This window comes from Eptesicus fuscus, chromosome 6, assembly GCF_027574615.1.
Source record: "Eptesicus fuscus isolate TK198812 chromosome 6, DD_ASM_mEF_20220401, whole genome shotgun sequence".
Taxonomy (NCBI): domain Eukaryota; kingdom Metazoa; phylum Chordata; class Mammalia; order Chiroptera; family Vespertilionidae; genus Eptesicus; species Eptesicus fuscus.
The window spans coordinates 79,535,088-79,556,763 of record NC_072478.1 but is presented as its reverse complement, the minus strand read 5'-3'; the positions used below and the strand labels follow the sequence as shown (position 1 = coordinate 79,556,763).

At 44.6% G+C, this 21,676-nt stretch overlaps 1 protein-coding gene across 1 annotated transcript in view; it reads right to left on the bottom strand.

Moving 5' to 3' along the window:
• Window positions 1-20,008, bottom strand: part of CYSTM1 (cysteine rich transmembrane module containing 1) — a 42,166-nt gene extending 22,158 nt beyond the window's left edge. The window contains exons 1-2 of the mRNA XM_028147289.2: window positions 19,875-20,008; window positions 6,680-6,901 (exon numbers count right to left, since the gene is read on the bottom strand). Of these exons, the coding sequence (XP_028003090.2) occupies window positions 6,680-6,881 (202 nt within the window). The 5' untranslated portion in view covers window positions 6,882-6,901; window positions 19,875-20,008. The remainder of the gene's footprint in view (window positions 1-6,679; window positions 6,902-19,874) is intronic.
• Window positions 20,009-21,676: the final 1,668 nt, after the last annotated feature.

The window sequence follows — 21,676 nt, the reverse complement described above, 5'->3', positions numbered from 1 at the left end:
GCCTTCTTTATTGCTGTGACCAATGCTTGTTATTGCTAATTTTGAAGTATTTTAAGGATATTCCCTAATGGAATACAAAAGAGCATAAAAGTTAGGAATACAACTTGAAATCAGGCAGACCTGGGTTAAATTCATGGCTCGGCGAATTTCTACTTGACTTTAGGTAAATTAATTCATCTCTCTGAATCTCAGTCTCATCTCTAACATGGGAAACTACCAGGACTGCTGTATGGATTACATAAGATAGTGTACACAGAGCACCTGAATAAGATCTAAGTAGAAATGGTAACATATTTAGTGCCTGGCACTGAATTAGAGAGAGCACTTAACTGGCAATTACTGAACGAGTGAGTGGTGTTTCCAAGGGAAAAAGGAAGATGATGTTGTAAAATATTTTTACTCATCCATGGGAGGCCACATGACACATGGAAGCATGTCAGGCTCTGGGTCAGACACCGGGGGAACATGAGCAAGGCATTGTAGCTTCTCTGAGACTCCAGTTCCACATCTGTAAACTCTGGGATAATACCACTTATCATGGGCTTGCTCTGCCACTGCCCAGCTCTGACCTTGGGTAAACTCTCTCTTTAATAAGACCCACGTCTTGGGGCCCTCATGCTAAGTAAATGATGAAGGATGTAAGTGTTCAGCACAGGCCTGACACACAGCAAAACCTCAGTTAGCAGCAGCTCCTTAGGGCCACTCGCAGAATTCTGACAGAGGCGATGAGGAGGAAAAGGAACCCAAGGCCTGAAGGAGAATGCCTCACAAGATACCCGTGCAGGCAGAGGATGGAGGGAGTGGGTCACAATCATTCAACAACTCCTTGGAATTGAGTAGTGGAATAACATACCAAAGTCCCTGCTTTCAAGGAGCTTATATTCTAGTGGGAGGAAAAAGGCAGCCAAGGAACACGTAAAGCATGGTAAGTAGGGAAAAGGGGGGGGGGGGGGAAGCACAGGGCCAGAGAGAGCCAAGTTGGGGCAGAGGGAGTAGGGAGGTGGATGAAAGGCCTCCCTGACTAGGTAATAGCTGAGCAAGAACCAAGACAGGGCAAAAAGCTGCAAAGATTTCTGAGGCAAGCAAAAGGCAGAGGGAAAGGGACAGGCAAAAACAAAGGCCCAGCAGGGCGAGCGGCCTGGGGAGTGGACAGGAGGTCTGTGAAGATGGAGTAGAGCCTGCAGATGTAACCACAGAAATAGCTGCAAATGGTCCTGTCCTGTTTAACAAGACACCGAGTTGTTTTTCAGACACAAGAGACCAAAACTGCAGGTCATGCAGCTGAAGCATGTGCAGGGAAGAGAACTTTGGCCTCCAGCTGCACCTGGAACCAGTTACACCACCTGTCCCCATCCTCCCCACACCCCTCTCCCCAACACACACACATACACCAAAGGACCAGGACATAACCCGAACCTGAACACGGAACCCTTTCGGAAGTGAAGGGTCCACTGTCCAGGAAGATCCAGTGCTGACTCCCCCACCATAAATGCCAAGTTCCAAGGTCCTCCAATTAAAACGTGCCCCACCAGGCCTTTGGCACACTTGGTCCCCCTAACTCCTTAAAAACCCTTAACCTAGTCCAGGGAATAAGAGGGATTTGAGGCACTATTAAGTCTCCCAGATTCTCAGTTGGTCAATAAACTTTTCCTTACTCCAAACTCTGACATTTTGAGTTTGGGCTTTTCGAAGCATCAGGTACACAAACTTGGGTTCTGTAAGGTGGGGGATGAAAGGGGGGCAGCCTACTCATAGAGAACTGTGCTAGTCACTGCAAAAATTCTGGCCTTTAATCGGGTCTGGGTAGAAAAGAGCAGGGGCAAGAGCTAGAGGAGCGAGGCCAGTTATGTGGCTATGACAGTAGATGGGATGACTTTGGGGCTGCCCACAGCTGCCTCAGGCCAGTGGGAATTCTCAGGGTAGATCAGGAATGACCCTCAGTCCCTGTCTTCCCCACCTTCCCCATGAGAACTTCCTGTTTTCACCACCTCCTTCCACCTACAAGCAAAAATTCAGAAAAATGTTGTGAGCTGCGAAAGGTTACTAACTTCCTCAATGCCCGTCGAAGTGTCATAAACTGTACATATTACTTTATTCTTCACCACATTCCTGTAATCCCAGTTTCACAGATAAGGAAACAGAAGTCCAGGGAACCGGAGAAACTAAACCTAGATTCCTAAGCCAATGCGGCTTTTGGTGGCACCATGCAGCGTCCTTGCTGGGACATTCTGTCATCTGATACCTGGCAAAGAAAGACGGCACTGAGCTGGACTCTATGCTAGAGAGGCTTCCCAGGCAATGAAAATGCCTGATCAGAGTTTCTGATGAAGAAAGGCATAAAAGGCTCAAACAAGCCAGGTTGTAATTCCATACCTCAAGCCAATTAGCCAGAGATGCCAGACGGTTAAATTCTTTCCTCTTCTATCCGCACACTGACTGATAAGAGCACTGTCAGACACCAAGAAAGTGTGCAGGAGAAACATGCCACTCTCCCCCTCCCCTCCATCGGTGACTGTGGACTAAAGGAGAAGCCGCTCCTAACTTCTTACTGGTTGGCCAGTGACCCTGGAACAGGCGCTCTGCTTTTGCTTCTTCAAATTACAAAGAACCATAATAGGGTCACTTTTAGTTCCCTATCTACAGGCCTCGAAACCCAAGCGAAGGCCTACTGGGCTTTTGGTCTCCATGGGAGCATCCCAAGGACTCAGTTGAAGTAGAATTTATTTTATTTTTTAAAAAATATTTTTATTGATTTCAGAGAGGAAGGGAGAGGGGAGAGAGAGAAACATCAATGATGAGAGAATCACTGATCAGCTGCCTTCTACACGTCTCCTACTAGGGATCGAGCCTACAACCTGGGCATGTGTCCTGACTGGGAATCGAACAGTGACCTCCTGGTTCACAGGTTGATGCTCAAACACTGAGCCACACCAGCTGGGCAGAATTTGTTTTATTTTAAATCAATATGTTGCCAGATATTGCAGTCCTAACCCAGAAGAGCATGTATAAAACCCAGTGTCTGGATTCAAAAGAGTTAGCTAGTAAGGGAAGGGTCCCAAGGGAAAGGGACCAGATACCTAACATGAATTCACAGCCACCTTTCGAAATAGTGATACTGCCACTCATTCAACACATATTTACTGAGCATAAACATTGTGTCAGCACTGTTCCAGGTGCTCTAGAAGCGGAGGTGAAGGAGAGAAACAACGGCCTTCGTGAAGCTGACAGGGGAAGCAGGCACACCCAAAACAGGGAGGTTCAGTAACCTGCCAGATCCTAGGGTTCCCGGGGTTTGAATCCAGCTTGCTCATACTCCACTTAACTCTGTTTACTAGGAAACTGGTGCCCTGCTGTAATTAACAGGGTTTTGGGGTAGGAGTGGGGGTGGGGGGCTGAGGGAAATAGGAGAAGGAATTGCTGAAAAGGAGGTGTTTTCCTTTGGTGGGTATTTGACAATCACTTCGGAATCTGTGCTGGATTATAGCAGCAAGGCATCGGAGGAAATACGTACTTATCTTGGAATCAGGACTTATATCCAAGCCAAAACTCACTAAGCCTCTCTGGGCTTCACTTTGAATCTCTAAAAAAAGGAGGTTAGCCTAGCAGGAATAGTAAATGGTTTCCTCTTACCTAACAATTCAAGCCTATTCAGAGTGGCTGAAGCCACATTTGGGCTGAGCAGAAAGAGCCACAACTGATTAGTGATATCTGCTAGGAGCGTGGAATGGTGATTAACCTGGGTGATCATCTAAGGCCTCTCCCACCTCTGATGATTTAAGGTATCTGAGTGGGAGTCATTTCAATTTTGATGACAGAATTAAAAACCTCTTCTTTCATGACTTTCTAACCAATTCACAGAATGTTCCTTAACAAGACAGACTGCCTATTTTCTGACATGACATTGGAGATACTGTTGTGTTTAATTTTTAACTTTAAACGGTCTGTTACTATGACATTTTTACAAGAACCTAGAAGAAGTTTTGTTCTTTAGATGCTCCACTGAACAGGAGTTCATCCTCACCACTGGGATTTGTGGTATGTTCCCAACGGTCTCCCAATCCATACGCATTTGCAATGTGGCCTTTCCCTAGACCACATGCTAGGTAGACCTGTGGCTGCTTTGACCAATAAAAGTGTGATGGACGTGATGATGGGAGAAATCTGGGTGAAAGGTATACAGAGTTGTTTGTACTATTTCTGCAATGCTTTTGTAAGTTTGAAATTATTTCAAAATTAGAAGTTAATTAAAAACAATTTTTAAGAAAGGCCTGGTAGCTTCCACTTTTGCACACTATCATGGAAGGAGCCCACTACCTGAGGCTGTCACGCTGTAAGGAGGCCCAAGCCAGACACACTGAAGGGCCATGTGAAGGGAGGGGAAAAGAGATAACAGAGAAAAAAATCCCAAAGGAAAGGACATTAAATAGCTTTCAAATGCATTTATGAAATAACTAGAGGCCCGATGCACGAAATTTGTGCAAGAGTAGGCCTTCGCAGCGCCTAAGGCCCTCGAAGTGCCGTCCCCTGCCCACTGGTTGTTCTGGAAGGTTGTTCTGCCATCCGTTCTAATTAGCATATTAGCTCTTTATTATATAGGATGATATAAACAGAGCCTTTTCACTCTAAGAAGAATTAAGATATTATTTTCTCAAAAAGGCTGAAATAACACCAAAGGTAAAGAAAGAAGATGAAGTCTGTATATTTTGCAAGTCCAGGAAGCACTTATTCTAGATAAGCTCTATAAAGTTCCATATCCATCGAATGCTAGTTACAGTCAGTATAAACAATACAGGTCAAGAAAGGGCCTACACACTATAGACCATGTGGGCTATGCATGGAAGACATAACACCAGGCAGGCACTGGGCTGAATCTATTGGGTAACCCAAATGCTAGGCTGACTTTTCTTTTCATTGACATATAACATCTAAGGTAGTGCACAAATAGTAAATGTACAGCTTGAAGAATGTTTATACCCAGATTAAGGTAAAGAAGATTCCTAATACTCCAGAAGGTTCCCTTGTGCCCTTCCCAATCAATAACCAACCCTACCCTCCCCCCCTACTCCATAGCCAGGAGTAAACCACTATTGATTATTTTGGCTTGTTCTTGAATTGCACGTAACTGGAATCATACATTATGTGGTATTTCAGTCTGCCTTCTTTCATTTATCACAGGGTTACCTTGTCTTGAAGCAGAAAACCGGAAACTGAGATTTATTTTCAGGAAACCCCCCTCTGATGTCACAGACCTGAATGCCAAATACTCTGATTTTACTGGCTATACTTCCTGCACTCTTCTGAGCATGAGCTATTTAAAACTTACAGCAAAACAGAATCTTGGATTGTAAAAGCTTTCCTTCAAGATAAACCAAATCTTTTAAAGGTATGAACATCTATTCAATCTTAGCACAGCCTCTGATCTGACACTATAAAAGTATTATTTTTCCATATTGAGTGTAAATTTCCTCAAACATATTTTTCTTCCTTGGAATCCACCCATTCTTAAGAATCCTCAAATCCTGAAATAAAATAAGCCATTGATTCTGTTACTACTTTTGATTAATAAGGGGATAAGCTTTAGGAAAATCTCAGAGGCAGCCTAAGGCCCTAAATTCAGATGAATGTGGGTCAGAAAAGACAGGAGAGAGACAAGAGTACAGCAAGAAGTTACAGGTACAAGATTCTTCAGCTGAACTATCCGAATTAGACTCTGGGATCTGCCACTTCTAGCTGGATGACCTCGGGCAAATCATTATTCCACTCTGTGCCTCAATTACTTCACTGTAAAGTGGGAATAACCTCATAGGATTGTTGCAAGGATTAAATGTTAATGTATATATAAAGCTCTTATGAGACCACATAGCACATAATAAGCACTCAATAAAAATTAAGCTGAAAGAGCTGTAAGAGAGTAACTATTCCACAAAGGTTCTGAGAGTCATAGCAGTCACCAAGACATTTAGTACAGTGCTTCTCAAGATATTTCCTTTGTAACCCTTCACAGACTGATACTTCTATAAAATGCAAGCTCACATGCTTGAATGTCAGGGAAATATCAAATTGCTCTAAAGGTTTCTAAATGTTTACTCTCACTTTCTGTGCTTATCTCATCATAGCCCAGTAGCTGCTCATGGACTGGCACTAGTGTGCAGAGTAAATGTTGAGGAGCACTGTTCCAGCACACAAGGACTCACAAGCCAGCTGAGAACTCAGCCAGCAGGTTAAACAGAATTATGAAAACATGTTAGGAAAGAAAACCAACCCCAATAGTAGGGACAACAGGATGACTTGAGGGTCAACAAGCTGAGATAAAATAATCCCAACAGGTTAAACCTGAAAAACAAAACTGACGGCCAGAGCAAAAAGCCAACTGGTCCTTTCCCCCACCAGTGCTCCAGGAGGTGCGCCCAGAAAACATGTCGGCCTGGAAGTCATCAGCCCCACAGGGAACAAGAGAAATCAAGAAAGTAGGCAGAACTGACTCAGGTTTCCTGAGAAAGAAGTCCTTCAGGAATAAGAAGCCACCCTAAGCACTCACCAAGCTTTGAGAATGTCAACCACGGCACACAAAGGCCAGAGTTTCTTCTCTGCCAAAGAAAACTGGCAAATACTTCCTTTGGTGACGTGGGACTGCGCACACGCCCCCACATATCCACCTATACACACACCCTTCACATACCTGTGGTTTTAGGAGGCTCCTGAGGTCCGCCTTGCCAGCCATACTGTGGGTATCCTTGGTAGGGGTACCCCTGGGGAGGTGGGTAAGGTCCTCCCATAGGTCCTGGAGGGTAGGCCTCAGGCCCCATTGGTTGTTGTGGATAAGGTGGGTACGGGGCCGTCGGACCAGGGCCCGAATACGGCGGAGGGTTTCCTGGGTTCATTAGGGAACTGCAGAATATACCTAAAAGACAAAGAATAAAAATTATTTGCATTTAATCAGTGGAAATCATTAGGAAGCGAATTTCAACCCAAGAGATCATTTACAAAATGCCATAAAAGTATTTCAAACCTCTTGAAAAGCTTCAGCTCTGCCTACTTTGTTTCCTTCTCACCATCATAACTGGCAAATATCTTACGTATCTGTTTATTAGCCTTTGTCTGACTTCCCCACTAGACTGTAGGCTGGGACAGCAGAGATCAGGTCTCTTCTGAATCATCACCGTGACCCTAGAGCTTAGCATTGTGCCTGGCACAAGGCAGGCCCCTCAATAAATGTGTTGAGTGAAGAACAGGATATTATTTTGTGTTTTAATTGCCTGAAATGTCCATAAATGTGACTGGATAGCTCTTTAAAAAAAGCACAAAGTCTAACAGCACTAATTATAAGATCAGCAGACGCTGACCCAGTACTAGCCGTCCTCCAATAAACAGGGTTGGGCCACACGGGGTTTTCTAACAAGCAGCACTGCCAGCAATGACCGACCAAAGCGTGTAACTGCCGCCACCGCCCTGGGCACTGGGTGATCTGGTTGCTCCCCCGGACCCATACCTCTAAGCAGCTGAGCAGCGTGCTCAGTCATCACTGGACAGGGGCAGAGCTATCTACAGAGGATGCTTGAGCATCTCCCCTGACCATCCAGGCTCCTGGGACCCTGGATCGGCTCACCAGGAACCCCCACTTGTGTTTATAGGTTCCTGTTCTCAGTGGCTTGCTTCTGTGAGGGAGGCCATTGCTTCCCAGCCTCCAAGCCTGTTAACCATTCTCCTGATTGGGCTTCTAGTCTGCAGGGCCAGCATCTCATTTCCACAGTGCCCAACACAATGACTTCCAGAGGAAAAGCATTACTGGGGAATGCAAAGTCCACACTGGATGAACAGGGAGATACCTGTCATCTTGCTGCCGTGTACTATTACCCATCTCTAGTATTGCTATTAAACTCTTTACCTATTTGAGTTTCTTCTATCCTTAATTAAATAATAAGTTAATAAAGGGAACAGTCTCATACACAAAACTTACTATTTGAGTATTACTAAATACTCAGTGAATACTTAATTTTGTAAATACTTAGTATTTACTAAATTTTACTTAATTCTTTTTCATAACATGCAATCAAATAAGTGACTCTATATGACTCTACATGAAGAACAGGATAGCCATTAAGTAAGGATCCTCAGAAAAATCTGAATTAAATTAACAGACTTTGTTGGCTGCCCACACAACAACCATATCCTCCCTTAGTAACAGTAAGAGAAAGAGAACAGCAGAAGTCACAGAAACAGCATCTGTGCTGGGATCAAAGTCCTTTTGAGAAGCAGGACCTCCCTGATGGGAATCAATTATTCTCAAGCTTGTACAGGAACAAAGCAACATAAAAAATTACCTAACACTAACACAGTCTAGTTACAAACCACTTAACATAACCAAGACACAAATGAGCTTTTAATTTAAGGTATGATACTAAACTTTGTAATATGAACGTTTTCCCTTATAAATTTGGTCAGGTGAAATGTAAGTCCTACTGGAAGGATCCAATGTAAACAGTAGAAATTGTAGCATTAAAGACAAATCATAGCTCCAAAAAGGGACAGTGCAAATGGAGTAGCAGCCAAGATCCATTAATAGATTGTACTGCATGACCACTGCTCTCCGAAGATCCCATTCAAGACATGTTCAGTCACAGGATTAGCAGATATTCAACGCTACAATGAGAAAAGCAGTAACTATTATTTGGAAAAGTGGTCCATAGAGATAAGATCACTATCAAAAACCTCATCAAAGTAGAGGTGTAGGAAAGAACAGTATTTTCCGTTATTATTTTAAAATTACCTGGTAGCCTGGCATTGAATTTGTAAGCAGCACACTGGGGAATTTTCCCCTGGAAAAACTAAAGAGCCCCAATGGAAAAAAAAAAATATTGATAACTAAAAGCTGAGGAGATTCCAAGAAATAACTCGCCCAGTCACCTCACAGTAAAGGCCGTATACACAGATCTTCTAATCAACTTTTTACTACCTCATATATAAATGGACAAAGATTATCAGAAATTTGGAGAGAGCATGCACTATAAAAGACAAAGTAGAAGAAAAACACAGAAAACAGAAAAAAACACATACCTTAATATCCAACAAGAGAAAAGAGTTAAATTATAGTACATCTACATAGTTCTTTTGCTGTCATTTTGATTTGTTTTTGAAGCATTATGTAATACTAATTTTAAGAAAAAATTTAAAGCTACATATTCAGCATGATCCCAAGTTTCTTTACTATAAATACTGATATGCTATATAGCAAACCTCCAGATAACCCCGATTACCCACTAAAGGACTACAGAAGGAATGCTCACATATCCAGACCACGTGACATCCATTATCCAGATCAACAGTCATCTAGAGGATTACACTCTCGGACAAATCCAGAGGCTAAGAAGGCAGGACTGACTTATCTCAAGAATGTACTTGTTACTATAAGAACTCTTAGCTTTCTTCTTCAAAACACTCTGGGTACTGCCTACTTGTATTTCCAGCTTGCAAACCCTGACCTTTGAATAAATTTTTAGTCTTTATTTCTAGCAAAGCCTCCAGACTCTTTTTGAGTTCATTCCACAATATTCTTGTGGGAGTGTGGAAATGAACCTTGATCCTCATCCTTATAAACAAAAAATAATTCACACTATATCATAGATCTATATATGAAAGCTAAAACAATTAAGCTTTTGGAAGTATATAATGTACTCATGACTTTGGCAGTATTTACCTTATGACCCAGCAACCCTACTCTTAGATCTATACTGAGATAAAATGAGTGCCTAAGTCCATTGAAGACATATGTAACAATGTTCAAAGCAGCTTTACTTATAATAGCTCCAAACTAAAAACTATCCAAATGTTCACCAAGAGCAGAACAGATAGATTATGGTATCCTATCTAATAATAGAGTAACATGTAAATTACCATCACTCCGCTACGCCCACGATTGGGCGGCGGGAGGCTGGGGGGCAGGACTCGGGATGGCCTATCCGGCCATTGAGAGGCAGGATCCGCTGCCACTGAGGGGGGCTACCCTGCGCCCCCTGCGCCTCTCAACAGCAGGGTAGCCCCCCTCAGCGGCCACGGACCATCAAAAGTGGGGGAGCTGGGTGCCTGTCTGCTCCGGCACCAGTGGACAGGCACCCAGCTCCACCGCGAAAAGCGAAAGCGTGTAGGGGACCCTACACGTGCATGATTCAATCATGCACTGGGCCTCTAGTAGTTAAATAACAAAAAATTGCTCAGCAATTAAAAGAACAGAACAATATTACATACAATAATGTGTGTGTGTGTGTGTGTGTGTATGGGGAGGGCAGCTAAGAGGTCTTATAGTAACAAGTACAGACAAAGGTGAGCAAAATAAGCCAGACTCAACAGACACCACACTGTATGATCCCATTTATGTGAGGTTCAAGAACTGCCAAAATGGAAGAGGCACAAGGACAGCCTTCTGGGATAATGGAAATGTCTACATCTTGAACTGAGTCATGTTTACGTGAATGCTATGAACTCACCGAGTTGTACATTAAGATTTTCACACTTGCCCTAACCGGTTTGGCTCAGTGGATAGAGCGTCAGCCTGTGGACTGAAGGGTCCCAGGTTCGATTCCAGTCAAGGGCATGTACCTTGCTTGCAGGGCACATCTCCAGTAAGGGGTGTGCAGGAAGCAGCTGATCAATGTTTCTCTCTCATCGATGTTTCTAACTCTCTATCCCTCTCCCTTCCTCTCTGTAAAAAAAATCAATAAAATATATTTTTAAAAAAGATTTTCACACTTTAAGTCATACAGTAACAGCAGACGGACAAAATTTGGCAAGAAAAAAATATCTGGCTGGAATGATAGGCAATTGTTATTTATTTATATTCATTTTTGTATTTCTGAAAGTTTGACTAAGGCAACCTTTATGGTCTTTTAAAATATATATTTTTTTATTTATTTCAGAGAGGGAGAGATAGAAACATCAATGATTAAAGAGATTCAATGATCGGCTGCCTCTTGTACGCTCCCTACTGGGGATCGAGTCTGCAATCCAGGCATGTGCCTTGACCAGGAATGTGCCTTGACATCCTGGTACATAGGTAGATGCTCAACCACTGAGCCACACTGGCCAAGCAAGTTTTCTTAGTGCTTTTCATGCTACCACTTTTTTTTTTTTAATGCTACATGCCTTTATAGACCTTCTATTCACTTCCAGTACCCTGATTTTCTTCCTATTACTAATCTTCTCCTTGTTGGTAACCTATTTTATATCTGCTTTTCACAGTGATTTTTGTAATTGTGGTTCTTTTTTCATAAGACACTTCAGCTCCCTAAGTTCTTTAAATGTTTTCTTTCTGCTTCAAACTAAGAAGTCAGACGTGGGATAAAAAAGCAAAATTCCCTTAATTACATGCAGATTTTCCATCTTGTAAATGATCTTATGGTCAAAGCCAGATGCCATGCTCATCCTTCCATCCTTACCTATCCTTCTTGGGAATTTATAAATTGTCTTTAAAGTTTAAAAACACGAGATCAGATCTTATTCTAAAGATATGTGTCTTTTTTTAACTCCCTGATTAGCTGCCCTTTTAATAGGATCTTTGTAAATAGTTTATTTTATATTCTAGGTCCCTCAATTTTTCTTGATTCTCATACCCACAATTTTGGGTATGGTTAGGCTTAAAAAAAGCTTTCGAATTACTGGTTCTGTGCTGTTCTATCATCTCGTTTGCAGTTTTTGTAAACCTGTGGACCCAACATTAGTGGTTCCAGGCACTACCGAGATAATGGTAATAAGCAAGAGACAATTTCTTCTTGGGCTAGTGAGAGAGACAGACATTAACATCAGCAATTATGCTGAGAGAGAGGAAACACTTGGTACTGTGAGCTCAAAGTAGAGGCCACAGGTCAGGGAAGTCAAGAATGCTTCTGAAAGGAAGTGATGAACAACTGAGAGTTAAGCATATATACACAGGTCAAGAGATAACAATCTGTGAGAAAGAGCTGAATGCATTTGAGGAATTAAACCGATTCATACCCTGGCAAGTGTGGCTCAGTTGGTTGGAGTGTTGGCCCATGCACGGAAAGGATGATCGAACCCGAAAGGTTTCGGGTTCCATTCTTGGTCAGGACATATACCCTGGTTTTGGGTTCAATCCCCAGTCGGGGTACATACAGGAGGCAACCAATTGATGTTTCTCTCTCACATCATTATTTCTCTCTCTCTCCCCCTCTAAAATCAATTTAAAAACAACAACAATATATCCTTAGGTGAGGATTAAAAACAATACAACAAACCAGGTTCATTATGGCTGAAGCAGCTAGTATGAAATGAGGCCAAAAGGTCAGCTCACAAACAGCCTTGCTAAGAAGAGGATCATTTCAGGATTATTGCAGCTTCCTTTTCAACAGTTATTCAATCTCTTTTTAAAAGATTCACGTAACTTATGTTTACTTTTTGGATACTATTGGCAAGCCTAATATTGTTTATTCATCAATATAAGTACCTACTACATGACAGGCCAAGTACGGGGGATATGAAAGAAAGAATTATTTAGCTGGCTTGCTCTTCCCCTTCAGTACTGCTAATAAAAATAAAATTACCTTTTCTATTTGTCTGTTACTGCATCAAGTGGAAAATGCTAGAATTTCTCCAAATTTCAGGGATGAGGATAGTTTGCCTATAAAGACTAAACAAAGTTCACTTTGGGTGGTTCAGAGGGTGGTCACCTCGAAGAGTTATGCAAATTTACTGAAACTGAGGTACAAGTACAGCCCAATGACACCACCATTCGGGAAAGTCATTCCACACGTACATGTGGCTATCTGAGCCCCAAAGCCACAAGAGAGGCAGTCCAGGACAACAGATCTACACCAGGAGATCTCACAGTTATCATAACATGGACAAGATCTTTGTTTTTATGGCTTGTTCATTATTTATAACACATTTTGCCTTGTTCCCATTTCCTAAGTTGTTTTTCTTTTACAGGCAGACTGGAAGCAGATGTCCTGTAGTGTTATTTCATTCTTGTCCAAATACTGATTTTGGAGTTGGCCTTCTAAATATTATTAGCTATCCCCTACCTTAATCACCATCTTTTGTTTGCCAGAGAATTCTACCAGGCCCTGAGCTGTCCTCATATAATCAATGAATGACTAAATATTAGAGCTTATCTTTTGCATCAACATTTGACTTGTGGCTTTAGAATAGCCTCTCCGTGGAATACACAATGACACATAGCTTAGAAATGGGACCCTTTCTGAACAAGGACATCAAAAAGCACATGGAGCCCTAGCTGGTTTGGCTAAGTGGATAGAGTGTCGGCCTGGAGACTGAATGGACCTGGGTTCGATTCCAGTCAAGGGCACATGCCTGGGTTGTAGGCTCAATCCCCAGTAGGGGGTGTGCAGGAAGCAGCTGATCAATGATTGCCTCTCATCATTGATGTTTCTATCTCTCTCTTCTCCCTTCCTCTCTGAAATCTATATATATATATATATATATATATATATATATATATATATATATATTTTAAAAATGCACATGGAGCCAAAAAATACAATAGTGGATCATCTATCTCTGAAGCCCCATCCTGGAGTAAGGAAAGGTTCAGAGACTATCTTATTTTATTTTCCTTTCTCACAAACAATATTTGATATAAAAACTACACACTACTTTTATTACTCAGTTTACATGAAACTAAAAAATCTACAAACTATTTAGTAACATGGTTTGCTAAAGCCATTCAACCATTATTGCCAATATTAAAATAATACAAAAATGTAAGCATTCTCCACTTGTCCTGACACATCAGATTAGGAGAAGTCTGAAAAGTCATACCCATATTAGTTACCCACAGTAGTTTAACATTATTGGAAAATACAGGGTGGGGCAAAAGTAGGTTTACAGTTGTGAGAATGCAAAACAGTTTATTCTCGTATTATTTTCCAGAAAAGCAACTGTAAGCCTACTTTTGCCCCACCCTGTATGGCTATAGCCAATCAATCTCACTTCCCTCCAATATTAAACTTGGTAATGTACATCTTAGCATTCTTCCAGCCTTGTAGACTGAGGGAATCCAGAGAAGTTTCCTTCACCAGAGGATAACACATCATCTGCTAAAATCCTTTTTCAAAACTTTCTATACAGAACTCCTGGCTGGATCCAGGACCTGCTGCTCTATAAGATATAAGATCTAAATATTAAACAGCCCTAGAAAAACATTGTTACCTGAATATATCAACAAATAAAATAGCCTATCCCTCAGCTGCCCAGGCACTGGTATACCATTCCTCCCTAATGTTTGGAGGAAACATTCTTCTTTTTATAGAGGGCCCATACTTTTTTTCTTACAATTTCTTCAACAAAGACACATTCTTAAGTGAAATCTCAAATAAATGAAAATACCCTATTCTTTGAACCAACAATTTGTCTTTAGGAATTTATCCTACAGATATATACTACTGCTAGGATGCAAAACAACAACAGACCCCACCAATTTTTATACACAGAACTTTACAGCATACACACATTAATTGTAGCATTTGTTTATAACAGTTAGGTAGTACACATATTACATGTGTAAAATATACACGTTCATATTTATGTGATATATAACATCCCAAAGGTCCATCAATATGGGAATGATTAAATAAACCACGGAATTTCCCAACCATGGAACTGCTATTATTTGATCCTTAAGAAGGAGATAGAATTACATGTGCTGATATGGAAAAGTGCCAACACAGTTAAAAAAGCAAATTGCAACAGAACATTCTACTATCCCATTTGGGTTTAAAAAGTAAAGTTCTATTTCTAGACCTGAATAAATTAGTTATATTAATAAATATAATTATTCATTAAACTGTACTTTTGTTTTATACACACACACACACACACACACACACACATAAATATATTTCTATACATATTTAACAATGAAGTTAAATCCCCTGTAGTCATTTTTTAGTAGAGTCTTCACATGGCTTTTAAGAGAAAAAAATCCATTTCTTAACTCATTGAGCAGGAAAGCCATGCTTCTAGCTCAGTGGTTATCAACCTTTCTAATGCCGAGACCCTTGAATACAGCTCCTCATGTTGTGGTGACCCCCAACCATAAAATTATTTTCGTTGCTACTTCATAACTGTAATTTTGCTACTGTTAATGAATCGTAATGTAAATATCTGTGTTTTCCGATGGTCTTAGGCGACCCACAGGTTGAGAACCACTGCTGTAGAGCCTAAGACCATCGCAAAACACAGATATTTACATTACGATTCATTAACTAGCAAAATTACAGTTATGAAGTAGCAACGAAAATAATTTTATGGTTGGGGGTCACCACAACATGAACTGTATTCAAGGGTCACGGCATTAGAAAGGTTGAGAACCACTGTTCTAGATGCTTCCAATAACCATCCAACTACCACTGAGAGCAGTTTGTCTCAGTCGCCCCCTGGAAAAACCCAGCTGCAGGGTAAGATCCACAACTGCAAATAGTCTCATTGGTTCCAGGCCAATGTAACTAAAGGCCCCCTTTCCAGACTTTGTTAGTCACATATATGGTCCTCTGCAGAAGCCACAGGACTGCCTGAACACAGGATTCCCAATTCTGCTTCTGCCTTCAGCTTCCGGAAGGACTCGCGAGGGTGGATCTCAGTCCCTTGTCCGACAGCTGACAATGCCAGCAAATCCTGACCACAGCCCCCTGCCCACACTGCTGGGGCCCCAGTGGAGAGGCACCTGCAGCGTCACCCAATGACTCAGGTCAGGGACTCTGGGCAGTACCCACCAATGCTATCGAAAAGCAGGAGGGAAGTGAAGGTTGGCTCCTCAGAAAAAAAGGCTGCGGACCTCTAAATTACACCTGGTCAGGACAGCATCGTAAGCCTGGAACTTCAAATAGCCAGGCCTCAAAGTGACAATGGGGGGAAAATGAGGCCCAGCAAGAGGGAGGATTGAAAGAGAAAGCAGCAGTGAACAAGGGAAAGGAAAAGGAAAGAAAGCTGCTAACACAGAAAGTGAGTTGGGGAAATGAAAGGCTAGGTTAGAGCATGGAGAGAGAAAAGGGATGAACTCTGCCTCCTGCCAAGTTTAGAGGACACATTAGAAAGAGGACTGGCCCATCCTGCCCAACAAGCCTGACATGGCCACGACCCAGGCCAGGTCCCCCACCAGCACAGCCCCTGAAAGACTGTCTCTGCCCCGCTCTCCCCCATACCCCAGCCCTGGATTAGGCTTTGTGGGAAAATTGAAATCGTGATGGCTTAGAAAGAGACCCCTACAGCTTAATGTGCTGGTAATTTAAGCACTCCTGGTTCCTGACGGACACCAAACCAGCCCTGGCTTTGCGCCACCATTACAGCATGCCCTCCTGGCCCATGGAGGAAGCAGCAGCTCAGCCAGCCCTGCAGGATGGCTGTTAATGGACAAGAGTGCATTTCACTTTACACCAACAAGTACCACTGGTGCCTACCATGTGCAGCACCCCAAGAGACCATGTACTAGTACAAGCGCAGGGCAGCTCACTCTCCCCTCCTTTCTTGTCTTCATTTTCACAGAATTTTTAAAGGAGCAGGCACTATGGACAACACAAATTAGAAAACACAAATGCTAGATGCTATCTTCAGATTTCTGTCATTAGTACTACCCACAAAGAGCTACTGGATATGTGGAAAACAAGGGGCTCAAAGTATGGGGTACTGATGAATTAAAATAAATAACAGCATCCACCCTGAACTAAAACCTGAGTTTTCCAAGAGCATACTTACACAGAAAGAACAATATACCACAGCACCAAAGAAGTCACTCCCCTGGTGAAGGGACTAGAATTTAATATAGCATACAGTCTTACCACCACTTAGGCCTCCGGGCAAATTTCATATAAAAACACCAGTGGTTTCACACTGACTGCACTTATTTCTTTTTAACACTTAGATTTTTCACTGCTGTCTTCCCAGTATCAGAACCACATGGAGTTTCAGGAGATGGGATTTAAGGGGCCCCTACCACAAGTCAGCCCTACCACCTGCCTACTGACCTCTGAAAAAAATTCACTTAGTGAATCATATCTTTGGCTGAAGGCAGTATTTATTCTCCCCAAATGATCCTGCCCAAGGTCCTGACACCGGAAGCTGACTGGTGAAGTACTGCGCACGGCATTAGAAATTTAATGTGGCAGAAGTCTAACACCACTTCCCAGGAATTCTTCTCCCCCAAAACCTTTGTGGTTCCATTGTTCCCCATCCCTACCTTTCTTTGAACACTGACCACGTGGTCAGATAATTTGCAGTAATGATGTGTTTTCTGGGCCAGTTCTCTTGGGACTAACTAACGATTCTTTAGCATAAATCATCAGAGAACTAATGATAGGCACCTGTGAATAAGACATTACTCCCCAATGAGTAAATGCAGGTAAATCAAACCCTCCTCTCACCATAACTACCAACACTCCCTTAAACCATTTAATTGAAAGGGTTCAGAAAAATATATATCATCCCTTGTTTTCTGCAGAGTCATACCACAGGCTTGTTGGCCACAGAGACTGTATTCAAACATTTGCCTCCTTTCCTTGAAGTCTAGATCAGTACAAATATTCCACATGTCTCCTAAAAACTACAAAAAAGTCATTCCAAGCTCACTTCCTTCTGAAAGGCACTTGTATATAGTGCCCAAAGCATTGTAAACTTTTTCTGGCTAGAGGCTGGAGGATCAACTTATGCTCAATCCCCTGGCTTCCATACTGCTGTTTTTTTAATTGCTGACTCCCATTTTATAGCCAAGCCATTTAGTAGCGTTGGCCCGGCGTGGGGAGCATGAAGGCCTGAGCTCAGTCTGAGAAAAACAAGAAGCCTCTCCCTTTCCTGTCAGAATTTCACTCAAGTGGAACTATGCTTGCCAACAAATGCCAAAAGTCTAAGAGATGGATGTAACAGTTCCGCACAGTTCCTGGGAACACCAGCAAGCATTTGAATCTCTATTTGACCGAGCAGTAGGATTGGTGGACTGACATAGGATAGGGGATTTTAAAGAAATGACTCTTTCACTCACTTCATTTTGTGAGCTTTATTACCTACTTCTGTCTCTGATGAGCTTAATAACAAAGTCCTTTAGGGTTGACCGGGTGTTGGGTCCAAAGCCCCATACCTTCTAGGCTACTGATGTACTCCTAGGCATTCTGAAAGAGTGGGGGGAAATCTGGACTGGTTTACATGTGAAATACAAACAGCACTTACGCTCAGGCCTGCGGATCTTGATTATAGGCACGTTGGTAAACCAAGCCCAAATACTCCAGGAAAAAACAACAACAACAAAAAAGCCTTAGGGTTTGAAGGAGGCTTTTACAAAAATTTAGAACGTCCATCTCTTTTTTTATTTCACTACATCTCAAAATTTACCATTCATTCAAGAATTAAAATATTTGCCTTGGGTGAGCTCAAACTTCATACAAGCCTCTCATTAATTCTCCGCAGTACCTCTGTGAAGGGAGGACTGACTAACCCTGTTTCAAGGTCGAGGAAGAAGTTTCAGTGCCAAGAGAGGAGGGCCCTGCCAAGGCCCTGGGTGACAAAGGTGCAGGCCCAGATTGCTCCGCGGAGGGTCTCTGGCCTATCCTAGTCCTGCCTCTCACCTGGGCCTCGTTCCCGGTAAGGGACGGCATTTCACTTTCTCAACAGAACACCCAGTCCCAGGGAGCCGTGCTCAGGGAAAACACACTCATTCTTTTTTTCCTGACACTAAGTCTTAACTTCTCTACCGCTGGGCAAATTTGTGGAGGTGGCAGAGGTGAAAGAAAGCGGAAAATTCCCCCAAACTTTTGACCTACTTAACCGCCCTGGCAGCACACAGTTACAGTGTTTGGGGGCGTGGGGGGTGGACTGTTTCTTTCCAAAGGAAGAAGGATTAGTTGGCGGGTTCAAATATTTCCAAAGAGATTTAGAAAATGGTTAACAATTTAAAAAATCTAATATCCAGTATTCTTAATATTATGAGGCCCCTGCAAAACCCCTTAAAAACCACTATTATAACAAGGGGGAGGACGGGACTCATCGGGGAGGACAGTGTTCAGGTGACCTGTCTTAAGATTTCTTTTAGAGAGAATGACTTCACTGATGTGATTGGAAGTTCACTCTCCCCAGGGGCCACCACTCCGGATTTGCCCTCCCTTGAGTGCTGGGCAGGTTTCTAGGTTTATACACAAACCAGCTTCGGCCGGCCACCTTGGCCAAGTTCTCAACAATTCCCTAAAGTTTAGGGCCTAAACTACCTTTTACTGTATGAGATCCCTGGAGGTCCAATTCTGTTTTCTGGAGTCAAACAAATACAAAACAAGTTGGTGGGAAGATTCAGCCATTTTTACCTCCTTCCATAAAACAGAAGTTCCTAAGGTTCAACATAAAGTGGACATCGGCGCATTTTTTGAGTCACAGAATGAGTGAATTCCAGAGCTGGGAAAAACCTTGAATCACCAAATCATTCCTCTTCAGTAGCCAAAACATTTTCTCCTGTTTCTCAGGAAGTTAAGACAAAACGGCCAATTAACACTTCAGCAATCTGATGCTGGGAAGCCCACAAGCTGAGCGGAACAGGTAGGAAAGAGGAACGCTGTTCTACAGTTAACCAAGAGCCGGGGGCTCCTTTCAGCTTCCCCAGTACCCATATTCACGTTCTGGGCGCTGATTCTCCTTTAATAACTCCCCCCATTAAATCTCCTCCCAGTCACTCGGGGTTTCGATTCCCCCCTGAAGACAAGAGGTTTTTGTAAGAGTTTGGAACCTCTGAAGAACAAGTGCAGCTCACAACCAACCAACCACCCGCCCACAGCACATACACAACGTTTACAGCTGTTCGTACGGAAAACAGTAATTAATTTAAAAAGTAGCACAAGAATAAACTGTGTTCCGCGTGCTTACAGCTGTAAGCCTACCTTTGCCCCACCCTGTAGAGGGGCGCAAGGTTCCCAGGCAGTCATCACCTCTGGCCAAAGGAGACCAAAGGAGCTGCCGTGGGCGCTTCCTTTCTCCCCTAAGGAGGAATTTTTGCTTTAATCCGCTAACAATGGCTGGGGTGTAGGCACCTGACTGTTTAAACATTTCATAACCAGGGTTCACAGAATCCCATCGCACCAGAGTTCCAAGCGCTGTCACCTCTTTGCCAGGTTGTCACAAGAGCCTCCCCAGGGTCTCCCCATTCCTGGGATCCCCCTACCTCCATCCAGTCAACGCCTCAGTGACTCCCGCGGCACGCAACGCCCAGCTGGGCACCAAGAGTTTTCCTAACCGGGACTAACCTAATTCCCCAAACTTTCCCCCCACACACGGCCCCAGGGCTCGGTCCGGTCAGTCACAGAATCTTCTTCCCTTTCCCTCCAGCGCAGGGACTGCGGTCTCCGGAGGTCTCCTTTCTCCCTCCCTCTCCTCTTCCAATTCCCCGCGGTGGCTGCGAGGGAACAGTCCCCGCTGCGCAGGGCTCCGCTCAGGTTTCACCCCCCAACAGGTTACTAGAACCCCAACCCGCCGCTCTCAGCGCTCAGGATCCCGACTCACCACAGCTCGCCGTCTGCACACCCTGCGCCCCTGCTCCCCCCCGCGGGGCTCCGGAGCGGCCTCCCGCCCCCCCGCAGACCGGGCTCCGAGCACCGAGTAGGTCGCCGGCAGCGCCCCAGAAACCGCAGCCCAAGGCAGAGAGATGCCGAAGCCTCCCGCAGACGTCCACCGAGACGGGGTGTGGCGAGTCTGGCTTCGAGCCCGCCGATTCCTTGAGCTGCGAGGCCACTGAAACGCAGAGCCCCTTAGTCCACCGCCCCGAGGACCCCCGGGGCGGCGGACCCCCCCACCCTGCTCCTCGCCCCCAGCCTCCGCCAGCTGCGCGGCGACCGGGAAGCGGAGGAACAGCCGAGGGGTGAAGGGGTGTGTGTGTGTGGAGGGGAGACATTGGTGGGCATCGGGTAGGCTCTCCGGGACCCCCCCCCCGCTCCGGGGGCTTCGCGCGCCCCGTTTCGTAGCCGGCCCATCCCGCTCCGTGGTCTGCCGCCCTCGGGGAGCCCCGGGGAGCCTGGGGACGCGCACAACCCAGGAAGGGCCCTGCCCGCGCCTCACCCCCTCTCTGGTCCCAGCTTGGCCGGCCGGGGCCGCCGAGCCTCACCTCTTCACCAGTGGACTGGGCGCCGGTGGGGACGGAGCGGACGGGACCGGGCGAGACCGCACAAATAGCGCCGCACCAGCCGCGGAGTGAGCGGCAGCGGCGCGCCTGACGTCACCGCAGTCCCAACAGCCGCGAGCGGCGAGTCACCTGATCACCCTGGCAACGCGCGCGGGGCGTGGGGAGGGCGGCGTCACAGCGCGGGCCCCGCCCAGCCCGGGCCCTCGGGCGCCGAGGCAGCGCTGCGCGGTCGCCAGCGCCTGGGGGGCTGGAGAGCCGGCTCTGGCCTCGGAGCTGGGCTGGAGGCCCGGGACGCCAGCAGGCTCTCCCCTCCGGTGGGGTCGGTTCTCTGAGGCTCCGAACGACCTCCCTCTCCGCTAGAGCAAGTGCCTGGAAGGCAGGGCCTATGTCCGGGGTCCCCAGCCCAGTGCGTGGCACACAGGTTGGCTGTGGGCTGCTCCTCTCCGAATATTCTTCGGTTTAGACCCAACGAGGCTCCGGAGTTGACTCCCCGAGCTGTACCTGGGAGGACGGGGCTGTCTGGCCACATTTCCTCCTCCCAGCACACAGCGCAGGCTTTGCTGGAGA